This window comes from Leiobunum rupestre, chromosome 4 (assembly GCF_980474605.1).
Source record: "Leiobunum rupestre chromosome 4, qqLeiRupe1.1.hap1, whole genome shotgun sequence".
Taxonomy (NCBI): Eukaryota; Metazoa; Arthropoda; class Arachnida; order Opiliones; family Sclerosomatidae; genus Leiobunum; species Leiobunum rupestre.
This window is the reverse complement of record NC_143387.1, coordinates 44,240,424-44,265,902: the sequence shown is the minus strand read 5'-3', so window position 1 is coordinate 44,265,902 and position 25,479 is coordinate 44,240,424. Positions and strand designations below refer to the sequence as shown.

General features: G+C 35.6%; 1 protein-coding gene across 1 annotated transcript; it reads left to right on the top strand.

Annotated features, from left to right (window-relative positions):
• The first annotated feature begins 3,023 nt into the window (after positions 1-3,023).
• LOC149947941 (protein Wnt-9b-like) lies at positions 3,024-23,468 on the top strand. The gene is made up of 5 exons (XM_090172585.1): positions 3,024-3,099; positions 12,113-12,366; positions 15,389-15,684; positions 21,297-21,547; positions 23,028-23,468. Exons 2-5 carry the CDS (start codon positions 12,171-12,173, stop codon positions 23,377-23,379), a joined length of 1,095 nt encoding a protein of 364 aa, XP_090028711.1. The 5' UTR covers positions 3,024-3,099; positions 12,113-12,170; the 3' UTR covers positions 23,380-23,468.
• Positions 23,469-25,479: the final 2,011 nt, after the last annotated feature.

Below are 25,479 nucleotides of genomic sequence, written 5' to 3'. Positions count from 1 at the left end.
TATTTAAAAATTCTACTGTATTTAAAAATTCTACTTAATTTAAAAATTATAATGAATTTAAAAATTATTTTGTAATTAAAAATTCTACTTTATTTAAAGAAAATCTACTAAATTGAAAAGAATTCTACTGTATTTAAAGAAAATCTACTGTATTTAATGAAAAATCTACTGTATTTAATGAAAATCTATTGTATTTAATGAAAATCTATTGTATTGAAAAGAATTCTGCTGTATTTAAAAACAACCAATAAATTCGCAATGACTGTCCAACTTGTTCTTGAAATTGTGCAGTCAAACCTATGGACGAATTCATTAGGTCTCTTTAGTGGGAGAGCTAGGGAAGCATTGTAGAAGTCAGAGAAAAAACAGTAAACAAGAGGGCAACGTTAAATTATAGAATTATTTAAAATAAATCTACTGTATTTAAAAACTATTAATTGTATTTAAAAAGAAATCAACTGTGTTTTCCGTGGATTTTTCTCTTTGATTTTCTGATTTTTCAAAAATCCTACTGTATTTTAAAACTAAATGCATTTGTGTATTTTTTTCTTGAACTTGGAAGATTATTTTTCTCGGATTTTCTTAATTTTTCTTTGAATTTTTGGATTTTTCAAAATCTTTGCTGTATTCTTAAAACAATTCATGGATTTGGTGCATTTGTGGTTTTGTTACGAGAATTTTGTGTATTTGGGGATTTTCCTCTCGAAGTAAGAGGATTTGCGGATTTCGTCGAAAATTTTATGGATTTGTCGATTTTTTCCGTGGGATTTGTTAAAAATCATTAATTTATAAAAAAAATACATAAATATTTACGGATTTTTCGGTGGAATTGTTGATGTTTCGGAATATTTGACCTATCGCATTTAATATATTTATTACATTGATATTTAATAAATTCTAAGGAAATTTAAATTCCGAGTGGTTTAATGTTACGTAAGTAAGCCCGGTATTCCCCCCCCCCCAAATGTAATTTATTTTACTGCTAGTCAATTTCACTAATGATCTGACATTTAAAGAATCAAGATAAATCACCATAGATTATACCTCTTTTAAAGGCGCGGTCAAATAAATAAAGAAAAAAAAATAATAAATAATTGAATAATAACTTATCATTGATAGTATTGACTATACTATTATAAGCAGTAATAGTGGTGAGATTATTATATTTTACCATCAAACTAACATGACAGTGATTCGGTAAACCAAGACTACTCGGATATCGTTTGGTGTCATACTTAAGCTTTTACGTTACTTACGAGGTCAGTCGTTCTTTCTTTCCCATTTAATAGTGACCATCGACTTAACGGCAACGGAAAAGTGTAGTCCGTATACGTTGATCTAGATGAATCCTCGTAAATGTTTTAGAATTGCGAGGTTTCGGCGCTGCTCGCGCAAGGTCACGCCACCTGAATGGGAGCTTTTGACAAGCTCGAGACTTTTAAGAAAAAATGTGTTAAGTTCGGTAATTGAAAGAGAAGAATTGAAAAAGTTTGTCGGACCGGTCTGGAGGAGAGAGATCTAAGGGTCAAACCTATTTCCTTCGGATGTCGATATTATTTTTGGCATCTCCGCGCCAGAGATGGGAAGTTATTTCGCCCGTATGTCTCTGACTTTGGCGAGAGGAGGGCAGGCTGTACCCCTGCCAAATTTCTATATAGCCTCTTTCTGGACCACCTATTACGGTAGCCAGAGGCGGCAATAGCACCTTTCGTTACACACGGATGCTAAAACGTTCCCCCGTTCGAGAAATTGAAAAAAGAAGAACCTTTAAACGGATATCTTATATTCAACTCTCATCCTCCGTAGCCAACCCCACGGACGAAAAAAAAAACGCTGAAATTTGCTCGTACCCCAGATTTTGCAGACGTAAAGGACAAGAGTCCCTTATTTTTTAAATCTTAGTTATCTTAAATATATTAATTTCGCAGCTTCTCTAATTTTACAGTGCAAAAATTAAATAGTAGAGGTACTGAAAAAATTGCTCAACCAAACTAAACTGAAATTAAAACTAAAATTTTCAGTTTATTTTTATCGCTGCTAAAAGTATGAAGTATGTTCGTAATTAATTTACTTGTGAGGTTGAATTCACGTGAGGTTTATAAATCCCATAAACATTTGCAAAACGATGAGGCCAAAGTTTAAAATATGACGCGTTTCGATAGCTATATATTGTGTTATATGAAGAATTAAAACGTTTTTCAACTATAATTGGTATTTTTGTATTAAAATTACTTTTTACAAAATTAATTTTGATAGTAAATTTTTCCCCCCAAAAACTGGAAATTTATAAATTGTGTGTTAAATGCTTATATCTTAAAAACGACAATATAGTTGATTTAATTTTACATTTATATATAAATCGTGCGTCTTAAATTAAAGCAACAACAAAAATAATTAAATTTAATTTTGGGCATTTTTATCAAAAATATATAAATCACCTCGGTGAATTTGTAAAAGTACAAAGCTAAAAAATATACGTAGTTAAACCAAATTATTGTACATATTTATAATATGATAGTATATTGAATTTAATAAAAAATCGTAAAAGTTCGACCGTTTGGCGTAAGATATTTGTAAATCAAGGCATCGGGCAAAAGAGAAGACAACAGGAAGCGAGGTCTTCCAGCGTATCGAATAGGCAACATTTTTCAGAACTGAAGACGACAAGTAGCTCCTCCCTGACTTTACGCTATTGGCTAGGTATATAAAAGAAAAACGGGGGGAACCAGAACTGATATTAGAATAGACTGGGGTAATCTTTAAACGCAACATTAAAAGAGATTATATTTTCCCAAGATTTCTATTTTGCAAAGCTCGAACTGTCTTTTTGGTCCAACTGCAGCGCGGTCGGAGCGGGTCAAAACGTCTGACCCGTCGTCCCAATTACGTCATTAATCATGTATATTTTTAATTACCAACCCGATGTCTTCGAATCCCCCCTCATCTTAAATAAAGTTCGTTTCACCGAGTTGCGAAATTAAGGAAATTTTAAATTATACTCTTTTTCGCAAACGTCACAACAATGAATAAATGGTATTGGTGGATTTTAGTGGCGGCAAATTTCTGTTTACTCGAGATTAAAGTGCAAGCCTTTTTCGGGTAAGTCCCCGTTTTAGTTGTCTCTTAATTTATACTTCAATTATTGTCGACTTGACGAACGTTATTTTTATATTTATGTAATTGGTGAAGGAGAATCCGATAAGAAATTCATTCACTAGATGTAATAATGAAATTCCGTAAATATAAAAATACACGGTGAAATCTTGAAAATTATTTGAAATCAATAGTTATATAAAATTAATTAGGTTGGTTATAAATTAAAAACGACAACCTCCACTTCTTGTACAATAAAAGTTTTTATTTATAAAAACGACGACTAGTTTCATTACCCCTTCGGGAACATCATCATTGTACAAGAAGTGGAGGTTGTCGTTTTTAATTTATTTTATGTACAAGTGTCTCTATTAATTTTAATTAAAATAAGTGAGTTATGTCTATATTTCTGTATATAATTCCAAATTTTACATTCGATTGCCGCACGTTGGTCACTAACTTGTAAGTAACTATTAAAACATTTTAAGGAAAACTTAAAATGTCATAATTTTGTTATAATTTAATTATAATTTAATTTATAATATCGTTTTATAAATTAAATTAATTTAAATCTAATGGCCATAAAGATTTCGATTAAATTATAACAGCTTTATAATTTTACTTATAAACCATTTTTTTAGATATTTAATATAATTTTAATTTAATAGGCGTTAAGTTTTCAGATTAATTTCATTTTCAAACTCGATTAATTTAGATTCATTAACGTTTTATTTTATTTGTTTTAAAATTTCTAAATAAAATTTAATTATTAAATAATACCAAAGTTCATTAATATTGTTGCAAATTTCCCGTAGTTGATTTAGAAATAAGCTATAACAAGATTAAGTTTATCTAAATAAATTTAATTTTTAAATAAATAACATTTCCCAAAATCTGCAGATGTTTTCAGGTTTCAAGAGAAATTAATTACTTTGTATTCCTTATTTAATATTTAAGCACATTATCATTCTTAAGACCTACCGGTTAGAATGTTAAGATGAGGCAAATTTAAAAAATGATTTATCAATAAACTTAACTAATACCCGAAGTCACTGTTACCTGTTAACACTACCAAAGGCTATGATTTTTCCACGGGCTTTGGCAAAAGGAATCACTGATTTTAATTTATATATAAAATTGAATATAGATACTACAAAAAATATTGCTAGAAATCCAGTTAGAGATCACTTTTGCATCGTAAAATGTTTAAAATATCTATTAAAATATTATGAGAACACTACTTTTACAGAGTAAAATGTTTGATAAACATTTTAAACATTTAAAGTGGTTTATAATTAACTTTATTTCTAGTGATTTTAATGTACGGTAAATAAAATTATTTGATTAAATACATTTTTGATTTTGAATTTCAAGTTTAAAGTACCTCAGTGATGTCTTCATTCAGAATAATATCCGCTTTTACGATTAAAAGAGAATGGTAATCATGCTTTTCAATGTGACCAAAGACTTAGCAATGGACAGAAAACATAAAATTTTTTCTACGTAAATCAACATGTTATTATTTGTTCTGTGAGCTACTTGTTTTTATTTAACTTTGAGCCTATAAAGCGAATTTAATATAAAAATGCTATTCATTTATTAAGAGCCAATAATTGAGAAAAGGTATTAGCCTATACCAGGGCTGGATTAACCATTAGGCAAAATAAGCACGTGCTAGGGCAACAAGGGAAGCGGGCACCACAGACATTTTACATTGACAGATTTAAGAAAATATAAAACATCACGAATTATTGCGCAAGATAAAACCATTTTATTTAAAATATAATAATGTCGACTAGTTTCGGCATTGTTAGTGCCATCATCAAGACTAAAATATTGTATCACTCTTACATCGTTTATATAAACATCTCTGCAGGGTATATTGATATATCATTTTCTTTAAACATTTAAAAATAAATTTTTCCAAGTAAAATTCGAATATGGACCTTCGTCAAAATTCATGAGTTGTTTTTTACAAATTTCAATACTTTAACTTGTATTTCTTTGAGCATATGTTTTAGGCTGGGCAATAATTTCATAATTCTCAAAATCTATTGCACGTTTAGTTTTTTTTACCATTCTGATCTATTTATGCTCATCTAACCGTTTTTTTAAATTTCTTTTGGTTTGTCCGATATATGATTGATTACATTCTTTACATAGTATTTCATAAATTCCTTGTTTACATTTTAAAGATGTTTAATGGGAGAAATATATCACTATACCCTGCAGAGATGACACGATATTTTAGTCTTGATGATGGCACTAACAATGCCGAAACTAGTCGACATTTTTATTTTTTAAATAAAATGGTTTAAAACTTACGCAATAATTCGTGACGTTTTATATTTTCTTAAATCAACGGCGTAAGGGTAGAAATATACATTTATTCTTATTGACAGATTTACTATGAACCAGCTAAGCAACCACACAGGCCTAAGCCATATAGTGACTTGTGAAGCCAATTACCGGTGGCCGGGTTAATCTGCGTAGGAGGGTGGTGGAAAGCCCTTTAAGTCACGCGAGCCAACAGCTCTTTACACTTACTATTACCGTTAACCTCAGCACCATATGGTGCAAAACTTCAAATGGTGCAGTTTAAACCGGTTTAGATATAAATAAATAAATAAAAAATAATCAGCTAGGCAACACCTGAGGCCCAAGTTATCTTGAGACTTTTAATGTCTTTAGTCCGGGGCTGACTTATGCCTAGAATGTGTATAGCTCGTATAAGTTGGGAGATAGCTCTGGTTTTTTGGGTGATATTATTTTAAAATAGAGCTGCTAAAACAACTGAAGACGATTAACACCATCATGACCAGTTAATGAAGTTCCACGGATGTTTATTAAAGATACGTGTCTACCACTTTATTATACAAAGGTAACATTGATGTCGATATGCCTCTGATCAATAAGATAGGATCTTATTGGAACGCCAACATGTAATTTTTGACACAAAAACAGGCACGAAGATACCGTATATCGTATCGAAGGATCTAAATTGAATAGAACAAGCCAGACCAGCCATAATATTCGTTTCACATTGAATGTGTTCGGATATTTCCAAAGCCAGTACTTTGCGGCCGCAATATTGACAATCGATTCATGTACCATTTAGTTTTGGTGCTCTAAGGGCTTGAGAGATATCAAATGCCCAATTGTTTGCGGACCCGAGGGCGCAAATTGCTACAACGAATGGGAGGGCTTAAAATAACCTATAGATTGATGCATTGTTTACAGTTCTTCGATATATCAAATGCCAAATATTCTTCTTCAAGACTTAAGCAGATCAAATGCGAATAGTTTGTGACCTATTCATAAATTAGGAAACCGGAAATAACACTTATGAGAACAAGACAGAGCACTTAACCCTATTTCGTTACGAACGGACCTGGGATAGGACGGCGAAAAATACCTATATAGCCTATAGCTAAAAGGGGCCCTTACAAATAAACCTTCTTAGTGCAGTTTCACGGAGTGAGTGCTTAAATGTGCAGCTAAAGTGTGGGAGGGGTGTATAAAAAACAATTGCCGCTAACTAGTCCTAAATGAATATCACCTCACGATTTTAGTGACTCTTGAATACATGTTCTAGTAGGATTGTTCGTTCTGCAAATCTCATTTTCCTGACCACCATTTCGACTACAGAATTATAGACAATTAAAATTGTTTGATAAAGTGAGGAGGGGGAAAACTAGCTTTAGAGTTGACTCACAGATTTATTATAATTTGCGAATAGCAACCAGATAAATTTCCTAAAAACTTTCTATAGTCGAGATCTGCAAGATCAATTTAACTAAAATTAAAGCCAATAATTTTCCGAAACAAAAACATGTCTTCAGTTGCGATAGTTGTTACTATAGTTCTAATAAACTTCGAGCCTTTAACCGATGGAACTTGGTTTCTCATAGATAACTATTAACGGTGTTGTAATTGTGAACGACAACAACAACAACAAACGACATATCGATCATTGCAATAGTTTCACTCGAGGTATATTTCAACGCGAAACAAAATTGCTGGTTTTCTTTGTAAAATCCGTTTTAGCACGCCTTACGAATCCTGACATTTGGCGCTTCACACGAATTAAGAGGGTATCAATGGAACAATCGCTTCGTAAAGGCGGTATCCAGTCTAAATCAAATTAACCCAAATCAAATATTTGTCTGTAATTTTAGAAAAACAAAAATTCAACACCATCAAATGCGTTATGTTCTTTTCTATATAATACAGTTCCATTCATTATCGTATTTAGTAGGAGCAAAAATTAAACGATATTAATGCATTATCAATTACTGTCCCATGGGGCATGCGTACCGTCATGTTATTCCACTCCGTTGGCTATTATCAACTAAAGAAGACATCATGAAGAACAACCCCCGGGTGACAGGCGAGACTCGCGCACCGCTGATGGAAGAGAAGAAGAAAAATTAAAAAAAAGATAAAGATTCTTTTAACTTCGTTAATGATTTGTAGTTTGGAAAATAGCCTGGAGGCAGCTTCTTGAACTATAATTTCTTGCTTGGCTGAATAGAATTTTCAAGACGTTTTATTGTTTTTCTGACACTTTGGAACATTTAAACACGCCCGAAAAATTCAATTTGAAAGTCGATTTTATTCAATGGATTATTTCACGTTCAATGCCGTACAAGTTGAAAAAATTTGACAAACCATTGGATTTTTAAAGATAAGGACTGTCTTTCGTTTATTTTAATCTAACGAAAATTGATTCAATGCTTTTAAAACTATAACAGTAAAAATCTCACCGAAAAAAAACAACTTGTTTTGATACGGTGCAGTGAAATTAGTTTCATGTTTATTAATCTAATTTACTAGCAAATAAATAATTGTGATTCAATTAACATTTATATAATCCAATGGTATCAATAAAATTAGTTCAATGCTTCCTATAAGATTCGTTCAATGCTATCAAAAATTACTGTAATGCTACCAATAAGATTAGTCCAATGCTATCCAAACAATAACTGTAATGATGCCAATTAGATTAGTTCAGTAGTATCAACTAAATTACGGTAATCCTAAAAATAAGATTAGTCCAATGCTTTTAATAAAATTAGTCCAATGATAAAAATAAGATTAGTTCAATGCTGAAACGATTAGTGCAGTGCTAAAATCATTAGATCAATGCTATAAATAATATGAGTACAATGCCAAAACAATTAATACAATGCTATCAATAAAATTAGTTCAATGCTATCAAAATGATTAGGCCAAAGCTATCAATAAAATAACTCCAGTGCTACCAATAAGATTAGACCAAATCTATCAATAAAATAATTTCAGTGCTACCAATAAGATTAGACCAAATCTATCAATAAAATAACTCCAGTGCTACCAATAAGAATAGACCAAAGCTATCAATAAAGTAACTCCAGTGCTACCAATAAGATTAAACCGAAGCTATCAATAAAATAATTTCAGTGCTACATGTACCAATAAGATTAGACGAAAGATATCAATAAAATAACTTCAGTGCTACGAATAAGACTAGTCCAATACTAAAAATTAGTGCTCCGCATGGCTCCGGCTCCAACTCCGGCTACAATCCAGCTCCGGCCCCAACTTAAACCCTATCGGCTCCAGTCGGCTCCGGTGAAGACCGGACTCGGATCTGGAGCCGCGGCTCCGGCTCCAAGTGTTTCAAACCAGCTCCAGGAGCCGGCTCCAATACTTTTATGGTAATTTTATGTCTAAGCTTTGGGAGCGTCCATAAATTACGTAGGGCGTTTAGGGGAGGGAGGGGATCGAGCTGAATCTCATCCTATCTCACGTGGAGGAGAGGGGGGGAGGGTTCGGCAAATATCATGTAATTTTTTTCCGCAAGAAAAAGTGTAAAATTGCGATAAACTGGGTTAAATTAAGTAATTCAACCCTTACACACCTTCATCAGCATGCCCTGTGACCTCTATTGCCCAAGTGTACGTGGTGATCTGAAAAATAGATGCTGCAGTACATGAGGTATCTACTTATCATCCGTTACAAGAGCTGCAGAGCACCGGCGTGCGGTCCACAGAGCACCACCTGCACCAGCGTGCAAAGTGTGATCTTCACGAATTGTGGCACGCCGAGTTACTGAGCTTCTGTGTGCAAGCGACAACGGTTTTAAGTGGCTAAATCAGAGCGAGGTTGAAGGAGGAGATGATTTTACTGAAAATCACATGGACATGTGGTTCCAGTAGTCACTCTTGAGACCACACATGAGTCCCCGTGAACTGAATTAGAATGATTATTCATTTACGAATTTTAGTAGTTCCTTAATACTTAAAATTTAAGTATGTTATTGTTCGATTTTCTCACTGTGATTCTAGACTACGTTCTGTCTAAAATTAGTCTTAACTTGTCTTAAATATAAATAATTAAGCAAATTACGATTTTTTTAAAATAAGTCCAACGCAATCAAACACAGATTAACGTATTTACACTAAAAATACACACTTTGAAAAATCTCACGTGCTATTAGGGGGAGGGAGGGGTTCGAGCCTAATCTCACGATATCTCACCAATGGGAGAGGGGGGGGGGGGTAAAAAAATCACCAAAATCGCCTCACGTAATTAATGGACGCTCCCTTTTTTGTTATGAATTTACGAGTCCTAGCAGTAGGAGTGGTACACTCCACTGATAACTTGGTAAATACTAATTATTTAAGTCCTAGCAGTAGTAGTGGTACACTCCACTGGTAACTTTGTTATCTATCTTGTGTAAAAATAAAATAAAATATTTTTATTAGTATTGATGAATGATGATGTTGTGAAGTTTATTTAACGCTTTGATTAGCTTTTGAAACACAATCGTGAATTCATTCACAGAAATATTAGTGTTATCTTAATATATACATGCGCTTAAAACAGTAATTAGTGCAATCGGAGTCAGCTCCGGCGCCGGCTCTAGGAATTTGCATCCGGCTCCGGCTTCGGCTTTTTAGGGAGCCGAGGTTTGGCTCCGGCTCCGGCTCCGGCTCCGGCTCCGGCTCCGTTTTTAGGGAGCCGAGTTTTGGCTCCGGCTCCGACACATCCGATGTGTCGGAGCCGGAGCCGGAGCCAAAGCTTGGCTTCCTAAAAAGCCGAAGCCGGAGCCGGATCTGCGGAGCACTACTAAAAATATTAGTTCAATGCTAAAATCATTAGACCAATGCTATAAATAAAATTAGTACAATGCAAAAATCATTAGACCAGTTCTATAAATAAAATTAGTACAATGCTAAAACAATTAATACAATGCTATCTATTAAAATTTATGGTTGGTTAAAAAATCCTGTTAATATTATTATTCATTTTAAGCTCTCTGATTACATTTCGTATTCATAATTTAGGTTTCGTAAAAAGAGGGTTTTGAGAGTGACAGAATTTAAAGCGCTCGCAGAGTGGTAAAAGAAATTCGACAACAATAGAAATCCATGACATAGACGACCGTTAAGAATTTAATCTTTTCCGCGTTTAAGCAACGTTTCCTCACTCGTAGGTTCTCGGTGACGTCTTTAGGTTCTTGGCTTTTTTGCTCGGATTATTCATGACTGGGCCTTCCCTCTCAAAACCAAATACGAAAACGCTACCTTTTAAAAGGATTACCCACGTCTGAATAAGGTCTACCGAAAATACGAAAACGCGAAACACGGCGAAATCTAAGCTTCCACGTTCCAGACTTTGATTAGCCCTTAAGGGTCAGGGGCGTGGCCACATTCAGACGGTTAATTTTTATTCCGGCACTGTTTTTAATTTACAAAATTAACCGAAACATTTTTTTACTCGTCTCACTTCGGTAATAAATTACTATTCCGGCAGCTTACATAAAATAAGACGTTTAGAACACCCAACGAGAAGTGCCATGGGCACAGTGTAGGTGGCCCTCGTACCAGCCCTCACTCTTGCTCTTGGGGGGATGGTAGATGGTAGATGGTAGATGGTGGACCGCGGCATCGGCCATTCTTTGCCAATAATGGATAATACGGGGTTTTTAAAAGTCGTAATTGGTTTCTTCGTATTTTAATTACCGGTTGGGGAACTAACGACAAATATTAGTTGCGTCCAGAAAGTGATTAAATTAGAGCTCTCTCCATCAAAGTATTACGACGTGGATCGTGATTTAGCGGTTTGAGAAATAATCCCACACGCTAATTAAATCGCATTTTATTATCGTATCTCTGCTAAACTAAACACTTTTTTTGATCGCGAGTAAATATTTAAATGAAACAAAAGGAAATTTAATTAGAGGTTGTTCAACCTCATTCAAGAACACCTTAAAACAGATAAGGACATTTTTATAATGCAAGAAAAACGCTTGCATACGTTAACCGTATTTTTAATTAAGTACTTTAAAGGAAGAAGTTCATCCGTGTTCATCTTCTTTTAAAGGACTTAATTATCTTACAGATGTTACTATTTATTTTTATTATTAATTAATAATTGGTGCTTTTGATTATTATTGCTGGTTAATAATTTAAAAGTAAATTAAAAAATGATGCCTCCGGGTAAATGAAAACCTTTCGGTATAGGCACTAGATTCAACCAGATCTAACAGTAGGTCATATTATGAAGACACGTAGCCCTCTTGATTTTATATTCAAGGCTAACTTCGGTTACGCTTCCACTTGGCCTCCTACCGAATTGCTCATGAATGCACTTTCATGAGACTCAATAAGTTGGGCAAGCGTACCGACTTCATAAAACTTCAGATATGTAGAAACCTTTCATTCCTGGATTAAACAGATTTAGAGTATGTTTTTTCCCCGAACGTTTTACCAGGTGGCCAATGAAGACGTTTATTTTATACAAGGTTGCCAGATTTTATACCGTTTTCATTTATACCGATTCTTCAACAAACCATCCCTGTAACGTTAATTATTGTTCCCTTTACGCTGTAACCTCAAAATTGGCACAAAATAATATTATTCGCAAGAATTAACCTTCTAAGCGAAATATCGGTAAAGATATCAACTGTAATGACTAGATTAGACAAAGCTTTTGGGGCTAGTTTTAAACTATTACATTTATCATATTCCAGGTTAACTTCTAATCTTCCAATTCCGGAAGCTTTAATATTTCTGCCGGCAACGAAGAATATGTCGAATCTGTCTTTGTGCGAAGTTCTTCATATTCGGAATAGGAGACTCAGGAGGCTCTGTCGCCGAGACAAAGCCATGTCCGACACTCTGGTCGAAGCGTTGCGCCTCGGGATCATCTGGTGCCGCAAACAACTCGAGCATGAAAGGTGGAATTGCAGTATCGAAAGTTCACGTTTACAGCTTCTGAAAGGAGGTTAGTCACGAGGTATCGCGTGGATAATAAGTAAGGAGTCGTGTTGTATCACAACTTTATAGCCTAGTTCCCACTTCCCGAAAAAAACAATTTTCGCGCTGAAAATTGACGCTCGTGAATAAAATTTACGTTTTTTTTTTCAAATTCGTCGCTAAAGTCGCGTCTCCACGGTATCTAGCGAATGTTCTATTTTTTGACGTCCACACCTTGGCGATAAAACGCTTCAGCCAATCAGAAAACGCGTTCCCTCGATCTATTCCCCTCCCGTCCGTCACTTATTAAGCCTAGGTCTTTAGAAAAGCGGCTCAGCCAACTTGACCAATATACTGAAGTAACTAGGTAATTATCTCACGAATAGAATCGTTTATTTATTGAAATTATCAACAGGAACATCCATTTGGTTCATTATGTTAGGCCTAAAACATTACTAAAAACCCGCACGAGTTGTTTTCAGCGTTTTTAAATTATCGCGCTAAAGTGAGAACCGCTTCCCCAGCGACCGGAAAAAACGCGTCTCTTTTCGTTGTGCGAAAATTCGCCAAGTGGGAACTAGCCTTAACCCGTTTCCGCGATACCAGCTAGAAAACGGACGCTGACAAAAAAGCTAACCACCGTGTATTTTTGTGCGTAAAGCAGCGTGATGACGTCAATGAGAGCGCCCTAGCGGGATAATCTGTGGCTTTCACATCATCACGGCACGTCAGGTGCCGAAAAAGACACCACCTTGAAGCGTTAAATTGGACGCTTCAATAAAACCGATTCAGCATTACGCTAGTCAGTATTAATGCGCAGAATTAAGCAACTCTTATAGGTAATTCCATGCCAAATCACCCGTTTTCGGAAAAATTTTCCCACGGCACCATGCGCGATTTCGACGTTACTTTACACGTTAGTAATATAGATAGTTTTAGTGGGAAATACAAATTTTCCCCCAAAATTCAACGTAGTTTTTAAAATATGATTTTTTTTTAAAAATGATGTCTAGGGTGTACATTTTCGAAATGCCGAAAATCTTGGTATGTGCGTACGAATAACTCAAAACGTATTCAAGATAGACCCACGAAACTTTTTATACTATAAATATAGATAACAGTGAGTAACTAGAAAGTTTTTTTCCGAAATATATAAATTAAGTTTTTAATAAAAAATATTTGAAAATGGCGATTTTAACTGAAATTTCGTTTTTTGAGGTATACTAAAGATGATGTTGTCGCCAAGGTATTAAATCGGAGATAAATATGAGAGTTGATATTATGTTAAATGGACCCTTGAACTAATGTTTCAAGGTCATCACAAGTTACAATTTACGAACTCAGTTTAGAGTTTCACGACAATTTTGATTCATTATATCTGGTAGTTTTCGATTTATAAGCCCTTAAAGGTCGTGTCTTGATTAGAATACCACACACGACCTTATGGTTTTTGGTCTAACATTTCTCGGCTTCCCAAAAGTCAAATTAGATCGGGTCAAAGCTGTTTAGACTTAAAAATAAACGTAGAACACATTTCTAATTGGAACCATTCTTTTAATCCTAACGATTCTAGAGATAAAATTTGAATGACCTTGAAGACCTGGTTCAAGGTCATTGAAATTTCCATTGTCATTTGTCCCCCTGCACCCTCTATGTAATCTGCAAATTTCCAATTCTTACATAAAACACATTTTGAGTAATTGGCTCTGTATCGTTTTTAAGTTATCACCCTGTATACTGTGACTAGACGATATTTTGGAAGTTTGTAGCAGACCAAATCTTTAGTTTATCTGTTTATAATCTGATAAGCCCACGACATAATCCGTAAAAAAGGAATATCTAAGGGTAGAAACTAGAAACAAACGTTACAGTTTGCCGCGACACGTGTGCGAAGTTTTGGAACTTACGTAGCAAGTTGAAATAACTTAAAATTAAATCTTGATTTTGGTTATTTAGGTCTCCCATAAACAACTTTTTTCTTTACGTATTTTGTAGCTTAAAATCTTAGCTTTTTAGCGGTGGCAATCTTTTTTTGATTTTCAACTCCCTACGTACCGTAATTTTGCCGCAATCACTACCATGTTTGGTAGTTTTTCAAAAAAATAGGTCGGTTCACGTAGCTATAACTCAAAAACTAAATTCCTGAGATTTCTTTCAGCGCTATTTTCGTGTTCATTGGGTCCATTTAACATAATATCAACTCTCATATTTATCTCTGATTTAATATCTTGGCGACAGCATCATCTTTAGTATACCTCAAAAAACGAAATTTCAGTTAAAATCGCCATTTTCAAATATTTTTTATTAAAAACCTTATTTACATATTTCGGAAAAGAACTTCCTAGTTACTCACTGTTACCTATATTTATAGTATAAAAAGTTTCGTGGGTCTATCTTGAATACGTTTTGAGTTATTCGTACGCACATACCAAGATTTTCGGCATTTCGAAAATGTACACCCTAGACATCATTTTTTCAAAAAATCATATTTTAAAAACTACGTTGAATTTTGGGCTTAAAATTTGTATTTCCCACTAAAACTATCTATATTACTAAGGTGTAAAGTAACGTCGAAATCGCACATGGTGCCGTGGGAAAATTTTTCCGAAAACGGGTGATTTGGCATGGAATTACCCAATATGGTCCTTTTCCGCTTGGGTTTAAATCGGTGCCAGAAATAAGGTTGCTTTTCAAAAGGCGAAAACGCCACGTTTGCTAACGTCGACGCGGAAATATTGAGTTATAGGCCTAACAAAGTTGACACTAGCAATTTTGGCAAAATGAAAAACAACTTTAGCTGAACCTAGCTGACTCGCGTATGAATTGTTGCGGCCATTTTTTGGCTAGCCAGACTAATCTGGTAAACGAGAAACGGTTTTATTGTTCAAAGCGTCTTACAGCACGTCTCCTCTCCTTTTATCCATTCTCCCTCCAGAATGGCCACCATCTCAAACCTATATCAAGAGGAATCTAATTATTGTTAGAATAGGAACTTTGTTCAAAATCTATTCAATAAAGAAAATTTTCCTTAAACTCTCTCTTCCTCGTAGCTTTCAAGGAAACGGCATTTCTGTACTCAATAGCTTCCTCGTCATTGGCGCACACAGTAGCCAGAGGTTGCAGCAGCGGCAGCTTGGCCTATTGCACTTGCGACGACTTCTCGCAGGAAGCCGACGAGACGAGGAAGACGTGGCGCTGGGGTGGCTGCGGAGACAACGTCAAGTACGGAGTCCGATTCGTGCGACGCTTCCTCTTGGGCTGTCGCCGACTGATCGGAAGTAGGTCGGGAAAAGGAAGAGATCTGACCGCTAGAATAGAAAGACATAATTCCGAAGTGGGCCTTCAGGTTTGTCTACTATTCGCAACTTTATACTTAAAATTTAAAACCATTGCGCAATTTCGAAGAACGAGCCAATAAAATATCTAACATTTTTCTACTACATCAACCACTTAACAAATCAAGGTTCAGAGATTCAAAAGTAGAGCAAAGGCTAAAATCCAAGGGGGCCTGGCATGTTTATTATAGGCCCAACACCGTGTTCTTTGTCAGTGCCACCCCCTCCCCCCTTGAAAATTTCAATCAGAAGGGCCCGCGTTTGCATAAATAGCCCCTGGGCCAAGAAACGTATCTCCACGGCCCTGAGAGCAAATATTTTGAAGGATTAATAAATCATAAAAGCCGCGAGACACATTTGTCCATGTCCCTTCTAAAAACTGAAAAGACCACCTCCTTTAATAGCTCATTCACGTTGCCCGAAACGTTTTATTTAAAGAAAATTATTACATCATGATATTATAGAGTTCTTCGTTTCTTATTTGACAAACTTCCCAGTGGAAGAAAAAAATGTGAACAGCGCGCGCTGCAAGAAGCTAAACTTTCTCTTGCGGAATACAAAGAGCGCAATATGAGCTATAATTATGATTTTTACGACTTCGACTTCGACGAGTCGGAAGATTAAGGCACGGCCATTCGAGTGTAATTTTCGTGTTCTTTTTGAGAGAATAATTGGCGTTGAACACCTCGCAGTTTTTCAAACTAGGAAACGGGACCAAACCTTCTGTTATTTGGCGAAGCTGGCGATGAGTCTATCACCTTCGGACAAGCTGAAAACGCCATCAAACGGCTGCGTGTCAAGTTAAAGACTCTCATTGTGGCTGTTCCTTTTTAAAAGTATTTGGCCGTCCGCGATTAGCCCACTGGATTGCCTTCCAGCTACGGCGGTCACTTTAAGCGTACATCGAGAGAAGGGAATTTGTTATAGTCGAAGCCATAATTACGAAGAAAAGCGCTCCTTGGACGATTACGTTCGACATTTGCTATAAAACAAAATCACACATTGTATACGCGTCATTTGCTTTTTTTTTTTCAATTTTGGTAAAGGCATAACCCAACGCGTTATAAAATTTGGCAACAAGCTGAATACGTACCTAATGAAAACCAATGGAGGGAAATTTAGGCAGTTGCCGTCAGGTCGGATATTTGTGTTCGTAGACCAAAGGCACTGTGCCTTATGAGTAATCTGGCCCTGGTTGCCCCGTTAGGAAAATCGATATATATTTTTATTATTATTTTTCGTACAATTTTTGGTTATATAAAGATTTATATATTTTTTCTTTATAACAAATAAAAAAACTAGGAGTAAATCTAAAAATCTGTATAGAAAAATTTAAATACCGAAATCACGATAATCCGGGTGAAAAAAGCAATAACGAACGGTTTGGTATTGTTTTGTAGAACTTGGTGATTAGCATGATGGATTGATAGGTGGCGCATTTTTTGCTCGCTTTTAGAGTCCGCGATAAATCCGCTTTGAAGCGAACACGAACCCGGGAGAGCCCTAATACCGCGCATTCAACGAAACCAGTTAAATTCGAAGCCGATAACAGGATTTAATGACGTCGCGATGGTCGCCGAAAAAAGAGAAAGATAATTCTGACAGATCGCGCGCCGCTTTAACCGAGAGTTTCATTTTCTAAAACCAAAATTTAGCCGCGTAAGCCGCTTGTCTCCGCGAAGCCGTCGCCGTAATCCGGATTTTCATCTTATACTTTGAAAAGATTTGTCTTTTCGTCCGAGATGCTGGCAAAATAGCGAAAGTTTTCGATATGAAATATTTCAAGCGATTAAGTTTTATAATTCGTATCTTAACTTTTAATTTTGCTGCGAGCCGCGCTCCGAACGAGCGAACGAAGCTTCGATTTGTCATAGATTTGACGTAGATAAAGTCGTTGTATTATAAACAGGCGGATATTGCGGGTGGGTAGACGACGCTTAGGTACCCAAACTTATTTTTACCACGGTAAACTACCATCATTCGAGCGAGCAAAACCTACTACGAACCGAAATAAAGCTTTTAATCCGTAGTATATAGCGGTTGCGTCGGGTAAGCGATAGATTTAAAACGAGACTAAACTTTCGCGCGGGTATAACTCCGTATAAACACCGCTTAGATCCTGTAGATACCCAGTGTTTATAACAAACGATCTTTCAATAGCAGTCGCTTTCGAATCATCCGCCGTTTAAATCTACCGAAAAACAACGCCGCGAAGATCGTCCTTCGAAAGAGCGAAAACAAATAATCCAAGTGAGCAGACTGCGACTCGAACACTTTTCTTCGCGAAAATCAAACATTAAGGAAGGTATCCCACGCTGCGATTCTCAATATTGCTAAGAGTTCAAACAAAGAACAGCCAAGAATCTATACGATAGAACGGAATGGCGAACCGTATACTATAGTTTATCTTATTCGTCCGAGCAAAAATGAAGACGTAGATCAACAACGAATACTTGGTTCGATTTCTTAAAGAGGATATATACAAGCGTTCCCGTTTTCAAGATTTAGTCGACCGCGGAGAGAATGTACACTTCGAGAGATCCTTTTGACCTCGTGTCAGTTATAGGGTCATCTTACTCCGAGTCAAGAATCTTTCCGCAAGATGTACTGTTTTCAACGGCTAATGGAACCGGTATACAAATGTTTTTTCGTACGAGTTGAAATGAAAATCGGATTGTTTGCGTAATAATTCAAATCACTAAAATGGGCGTATTATTTTTCATACTTGGGACCCTCTCCAGCAAAGCAATCCGTATCTTAAATTCGCGCTTCAGCGGATGTAAATAAAGTTTTCGTCATCCCCTTTATATTGAATCAGATATTCTTATTTCACAATGAGATCAATTGACATTAGATTGCGCGTTTGGCTTTCATTATTTTTCAACGTTTTTTTTAGGAAAGTCTGTTACGGGAAAAAAAATTTCTTCCAAATAGCGGATGAATACACCGAATCAAGGCCCAAAATTTACCACGTTCGTCTAACGTTGTCAAATGTTACAATTTACACACCGTAGGAATATTTAATTTTTCCTCGATACATTAGCTTTAGAAAGTTAGTTTATGACGTACTTATAGCTTTGTACTATATTTATTCCGAAAAGTATTTTGAAAAATTATCTCTGGAGCCTGCGCAAGTACATGTTTCAGGCAAATAATATTAGTGGGATAGTGGAATGTATACTTCTCTCGTATGATATATATTATATACTTCTGGTACTAGTATAATATGCCGCCAGCTAGTGACAGTTCGCCACTATAGCAGAAAGCTTTTTAAAGCTCTATTGGTCAGTGTGAGAAATAAGGCACTATCACAGGCCAATCGCCAGTTTAAAAATTAGCTGGGCCAGTTTAAAAATTAAATGCTTGGGGTGTAATTCAAAGTTTTTTTCGCTTCAAGATTTTAGTTCATTAAAAAAATACTATATTAATATCTAAAATTCTTTGGTCTTTGCTTCTAGAAGCGAATTTAGCAGTTAGCCAAAAGAAATATAAACAGTCTCTCTCTCAGTAGGCTTGTTCGGGTCGGGTCTATAGTACAATTCAAGAATAGATAATTTGACCATAAATTATGAAAGCCTGATTTTGAAGGTTAAAAAGGTAAGTGGCCAGTGGCCAGTTTTTTAATTAAACTACCTAGGCTCTACTGGCCACGTCAGGTCCCGTTTAAAAAAAACCCTCATTTCTCACCCTGCTATTCGTTTCGTATAAATAGAACGCCATCTTTCGTTTGAAATTGTCAATATAAAGAAAACGTTTTTGAAATAACCAAGTGATATTAGAAAGAAGCTCACCAATAATCGTTTTAGCGAGTATATATAACGGTAAATGAAGAGCAAATGGCAGTCGAGTCGGCCGTGAAACGAAATGAATGTCCAACTGACGGGGGATATTTTAAATTCGCGGCACGTTTTCGTTAAGTTCTTTAACGTCTCAATTTTTCCCCAATAGGTAATAAAAGAGTTTATCCCAATCAATTCGACTTGAAGATAAGGTATCAATATGACCTCTAATTCGAGGAAAAGAGCGGAATAATAAGAGGACTAGACACAGTCACTCGCTACAGTGGTAAACACAAACTTGTTGTTTATTACTCGGAGTTTATTTAGTTTGAGCCGGGCTCAGTCGAGATAGAGTCCCGAGAAGTCGTAAATCTAGCTACCTCCGCGGGACAAAGTTTCCTACAAAGAAATCAATGCGCCCCTCGCAGCGCCCAGACAGGATTTATAGTACCGGTTGAATCCTAATAGAGTCCTCCGCGGCTGATACCGATACGTCATGTTATCTACACTCTGCCGTACCCGAGTCAGCCAGCCCTTAGATCCGGAAACAAGATCGACGAGATCGAATACACTTTTGTTTCACATCCCGATCAGATATTATTTTTTCTAACTCGAGGAAGGACAATTTATCACGGAAATTCTATTTTTGGCACAATTGGCCAACGAAAGCGTCAAAAGCACCGTTGCCAAGTTATTGATCTTGGTCACCATAAAAAATGTACCAATAAAATCGGGCCTTAAAGGGAATATAATCACCGAAGCGTTCCTTAGCAACAAACCACTAAGCAGAAATAGGAGGGAGCGGACAATATTGGAACCCTTTGAACACGGTAAAAAAGACCAACAACGTTTGGGGAAACTCAAATATATTTATTTATTAAGTTAAACCGATAGTTAGTTAGTCTTAACTTGTACCTTCGCCTTCAAGGCCTATCGGGCGAAGTACCGCGTATCGGTTTAACTTAATAAATATATATATTTTAGTTACCCCAAACGTTGTTGGTCTTTTTTACCTCTTCAACCTTTGTTCATTGTTACCTTTAGAGCAACGGTGGTTCTCGTTTTCTTGGAACCCTTTGGATTGTGACGGAAACACCAGGCGTTATATTCCCTATAATTAGAGTCGCTACCATTTAAAAAACTAAATACTATTACGGAGAGTTTTTAATTGTTTCGGACCGGGTAACTAAAATAATTTTCAGCGGTTTCAACTTGTGCCAATAATTTTTTCCTCTCCTCAAAAATTACACCTACTCTATAAATATTGTCGATATAGATGATTATAGTACGTTTCCAGTATGATTCTTAGGCGATCATGCCGAAAACCTGGGCCAGGAATTTGGAAGTGTTTTTCGAAGTTTCTAATGTATCGAAGGGAGAATAAATCGCGCGTGGTACAAGCAGACGCGATTAACTTAAATTGCGACACACACGCGCACGGTAGCTAGAGTCCAACGTGTGAGGTCTAACTATCCCTTTCAGCGTGATAAGCATCTATCCAGGTACTGGGATAGGTGTCCCCCTCAAGTCCGTCTATATTTTTTTATTATTTTACCTGAAATTTCATTGGGCGAAAACTTTGTTTCCTAATTTTTACACTTACACCAATAATTGCATCGAAAATGCTATCAGCGAAATCCTTATCTATTTCAGAAATTTAATTGCATTAGCCTTCAAGAACAGTTTGTACTTATCTTTTGAAAATTTAAGTACTTCAAATGTTAGAATACGGGACAGTCACTTTAGTATAATTCGGTTTTAACTTTTTTCCAAAAATATTGGAAAATATCGATGTAGATAAATTCTTAAGATTAGTGCGTAATGTCTCGATATTACGATTACAGGTTCTCCGGCAAGGAGTGGCAAAAGTTTGCAAATGCCACGGGATATCCGGTTCTTGTTCAGTGCGGACATGTTGGAAGCAGTTGGCCAACTTCGCAGTGACGGGAGCAAATTTGAAAGTGAAGTACGAGCAAGCTGTTCAGATCAAAGTGGCCAATCACGCCGGAAGGTTCCACAAGAACGAAGTCTTCGAGAATGGATCTTCCAAACGACACACTGTGTCTGATCTGTCAAAACTGAAAAGACATTTACGGTAAATACAACGTCTAATTCGTAGGGCTGTTCGAGTTCTCGAACATCATCGAGTACTCGAACTCGACCTCGAATAAGTATTTGGAGAATATTCGTCGATTACAGAGTACCAAAAAATTGCAAATTCGGGTACCTGATTACTCGAAAAAGCTGCTCTCTAAACTCGTCGAAATTATTTTTTTCTATCCTCGTTGCTTCAAAGTCCAAAGAGGCAGTGGCGGCGTAAGGGGGGGGTGAGGGGGGGGGTCCATCCCGCGTACCAGGGTAACCAGGGGTGCCATGGAAGAAGCTCGAAGGGGGGGGGGTGCAAATCAGAACGATTAAACTTGAAGAAGACGGACCCGTGAAAACTTCTACACGGTCCTGGGTGGTGTCGCAAAACACTGCCACCGCCCCGGGGACCCAGCCTTCTTAAGCCGCCACTGCAAAGAGGGGTTTTTATAACTTTTTGGGGGGCAATAAACGGTAGCTACAACGTTGTGGAAAAATGTGGTTCATTTAAATTAACGGGATATTTTTAGTATTGAAAGTTACTTAATACTCCTTTTTAATTTCATAATTACTTGAATAATATTCTCCTTATAAAGTACTCGATAACCCGACTCGTTAAAATATTACTCGAGGTTTTTTTTTAGTTACTCGACTCGAATAAGGGAAATTTTCCGCTTAATCAAGTACTTGATTACTCGACTCGACTTCAATATTACTCGATGAAAAAAATTTGATACTCGATAACAACTCGATTGCCTAAAACCACTAATCGCACAGCCCTTCTAATTCACCAATAAAAATAATAAAGAATAAAAAGAATCACATTGTGAAACGAAAAAAAAATTAATAATGAGATGTAAAAAACGGTATAGAATTCTTAATTTAAATTTATTTTAAAATTCAATGTTTCGGAGGAACTGTTCTTCGGGAATATTCAGAACGAACTATTTCTCGAAAACGAGAATTTTAAGTGTTGTGTTCCAACATAATAATCAAGATGTACAATATAATAAAAGTTTTATTAACGATAAAATTTGCATAATTAATTGTTAGCTGGAGAGACACAATAGAACGCCATATTTATACTATTATTTATAGTGGTATACATGAACATTTATTTGATAAGAAATAGGTCAATTGTTATATGGTTGACAAACATAATATTACGCTAAATTCATACTGTGAATTTAAACCGTTTTTACGTCTCATTATTAATTTTGTTCGGTTTCACAATGTGTTTCTTATAATTATTTATTATTATTAATAGGACAGTAATTTTTATTAAATATTGTAACGGTAGAACGCATATTTGATTTTGGTTTGCGACCATAAAAGGTAATCAGGAACGTTTTGGAATAAAAGTCGCGAGTGTAGAGTAACCCACATATCAGAAAACGCCATACGTTGCTCCCATTTATTTCTAATTTATTTTTTTGCACAATTTTGTCACATTCCAGTGAGCTCTGATAAGATACTGTTTTTTTTTATAGGAAAAAGCAAAATGGCAAATTGCGATTGGAAAGGGAACGTCAACGGCAGTCCGAGAATGCGATTGAAGGATTGCCGAAAATGAAGAGGAAAGAGAATCGAAGAGGAAAACGAAGGACTTCGATGTTATATTTGGAAGCGTCACCCGATTTTTGCGAAGCGGGTCTTTACGGACCAGGGACCAGCGGGAGGTCCTGCGTCAAAGGAGTGAACTGCGAAATTATGTGCTGTGGCCGAGGCTACAATGTGCAAGTGAAGGTGGTCAAGAGCTCTTGTCGCTGCCGGGTTCTCTGGTGTTGTTACGTTCGTTGCGACGTGTGCACTACGCACAAAGATTTTTACACTTGCAAATAGATCCAAGTACTAATATTTATAAATAACATTATATTACTTTGTTAAATCCAACAATAAAGAGCTTAGTAGTGAAATCGTCCATTTTATTTAATGTTGTCTAATTATCATCTTTTTTTCAAAATCTGTACCTTATTTTTAATCAACATACCTATTTAGAAAGTTTGAAATCCAAGAGGATTCACGAATCTTCCATAAATTTACGGTATAATTTATGTTCTGTAATTAGATATACGATTGTATTTGTTCATTTAGTATTTCCAAAATAAATGTATATATATACCTTTTATAAAATACTATTACAAAACATTTTTAATAATATATTGTATTTGGATATCTATTAATTTAAATGAAAACTGGCAAACAATAGCCACTGCCCAAGAACAAAATATTATTTAGAATCAATTGTTTAAATTAAAATGAATGACACTAATTTGTTATAAAATAACTTATGGAAATTAGAGTTTGAATACTCAAAGACATTTTAAGTCTCAACTATTAACTTTATTAACTTAATTTGTTTTTACCACATTCGTATAAAATTCGTTACAATAAAGAATAAAAAGAATATCTATAGACCTAGTAATATTTGAGATACTTAAAAGATTAAATACTCTTCATTGAAAAACCCATTAAGAAATGTATTTTAAAATCACTCCAAAATAGCGAATAAAGAGGAAATATTTAACAGGTGAGCCATTTTTAATCGTTTTGTATAAACACGAATTGTTCTTACGTTTCATTGACATCACTTAATAGCTCCATTTACCATTTCCTTCTGCAACATATTTTACACGTGTTCGTCGCCGTTCGGAGAATAATTGAATCTAATTCTTTCACCCCGATGAAATAACATTCTTCTCGAAGTGTTTTTCCCATCGCGTCGTCGCTAATTGTTTATTGTTTCAAGCTAATGGAGATAAAAGGTTCAATCGCGAAACCTCGAAATGAGCAATCTGGAACGAAGGAAGAAATATCTAGACTGAGGAATTTCGGCAAAGACTGCGGTTGATCTTCGTTGTCATCTTTGAAGGATTATTCTGGCGAACTAGTTCACCTTTAGTTATGTTATTTGGGATATTCGTAGTGCTATTCAATTATTCGAATTAAGCGTAACATCATATAAGAGGTAAGGATTTTTGGAAATTGTTTTGTTATTCTATAGTACCAGAAGTATATTATAATCTCTTAAGAGATAAGAATACCTATTCATGTACCTTCGCAAGCTCAATATAGGTTTAGAAATACAATTATATCGGTAAAATGTGCTTTTTATGTAAGTTTATCTCCAGGGAGAGTCATTTTTACATTTCAACATCTTTAGACGCCGTCATACACACGGAAAATCCGCGAATTGGCGGAAAATTCAGCCTTAGTGAAAAGCATATCGAGCCTGCCAAGTTACAAGTTTCTTTTTAATGGCCTAGATGGATACTTCTCCAGTAAGATATATATTATAAACTTCTGATAGTACTCAAAATTAAATACATAGAGTTTACCTCTATGTGAGCATTTAAATATTTAATAATAATAATAATAATAGTAATAATAATAATCATAATTCAATTCAAATTTCAAACTTTGTTTCTTCTGCATAAAAAATTCTTTTAAAATTTATACATATGTTAAGTTTGTTTGTTATATCATTTTTTGTATATTGTTACAAAAAATAGCATGAATGTGAGGTAGCGGAGTGGTTAGCGCTTTCGACTCGCAGCGAGAGGAACCGGGTTCGATCTCAGCTTGTGGCCCTGGGTGCAGAGACTAGGACACACTCCTTCTGCGTAGAGTTTACAAGTTCTCTCCACACTCGTTAAAAGAGCTTTTCCCGCAAGTTGTCCGGTTTCCCCTTTCCATAAAAACCCGTAGAGGTTAACGGTAATAGTTAGTGTAGGGAGCTGTCGGCATGAAGGGCTTGCCACCACACTCCTACGCATTTTAACCCGGCCACCTAAATTAAGGGCTTTAAAAGTCACTTGATGGCTTAGGCCTAAGGTGGTGCCTTGAGTATTAGCTTAGTTGATTATTATTAAATATTTGTTTGTCAGGATTTACTTACGTTAGGTAATTAAAAAACAAATGAATAAATAATATTAATAATAA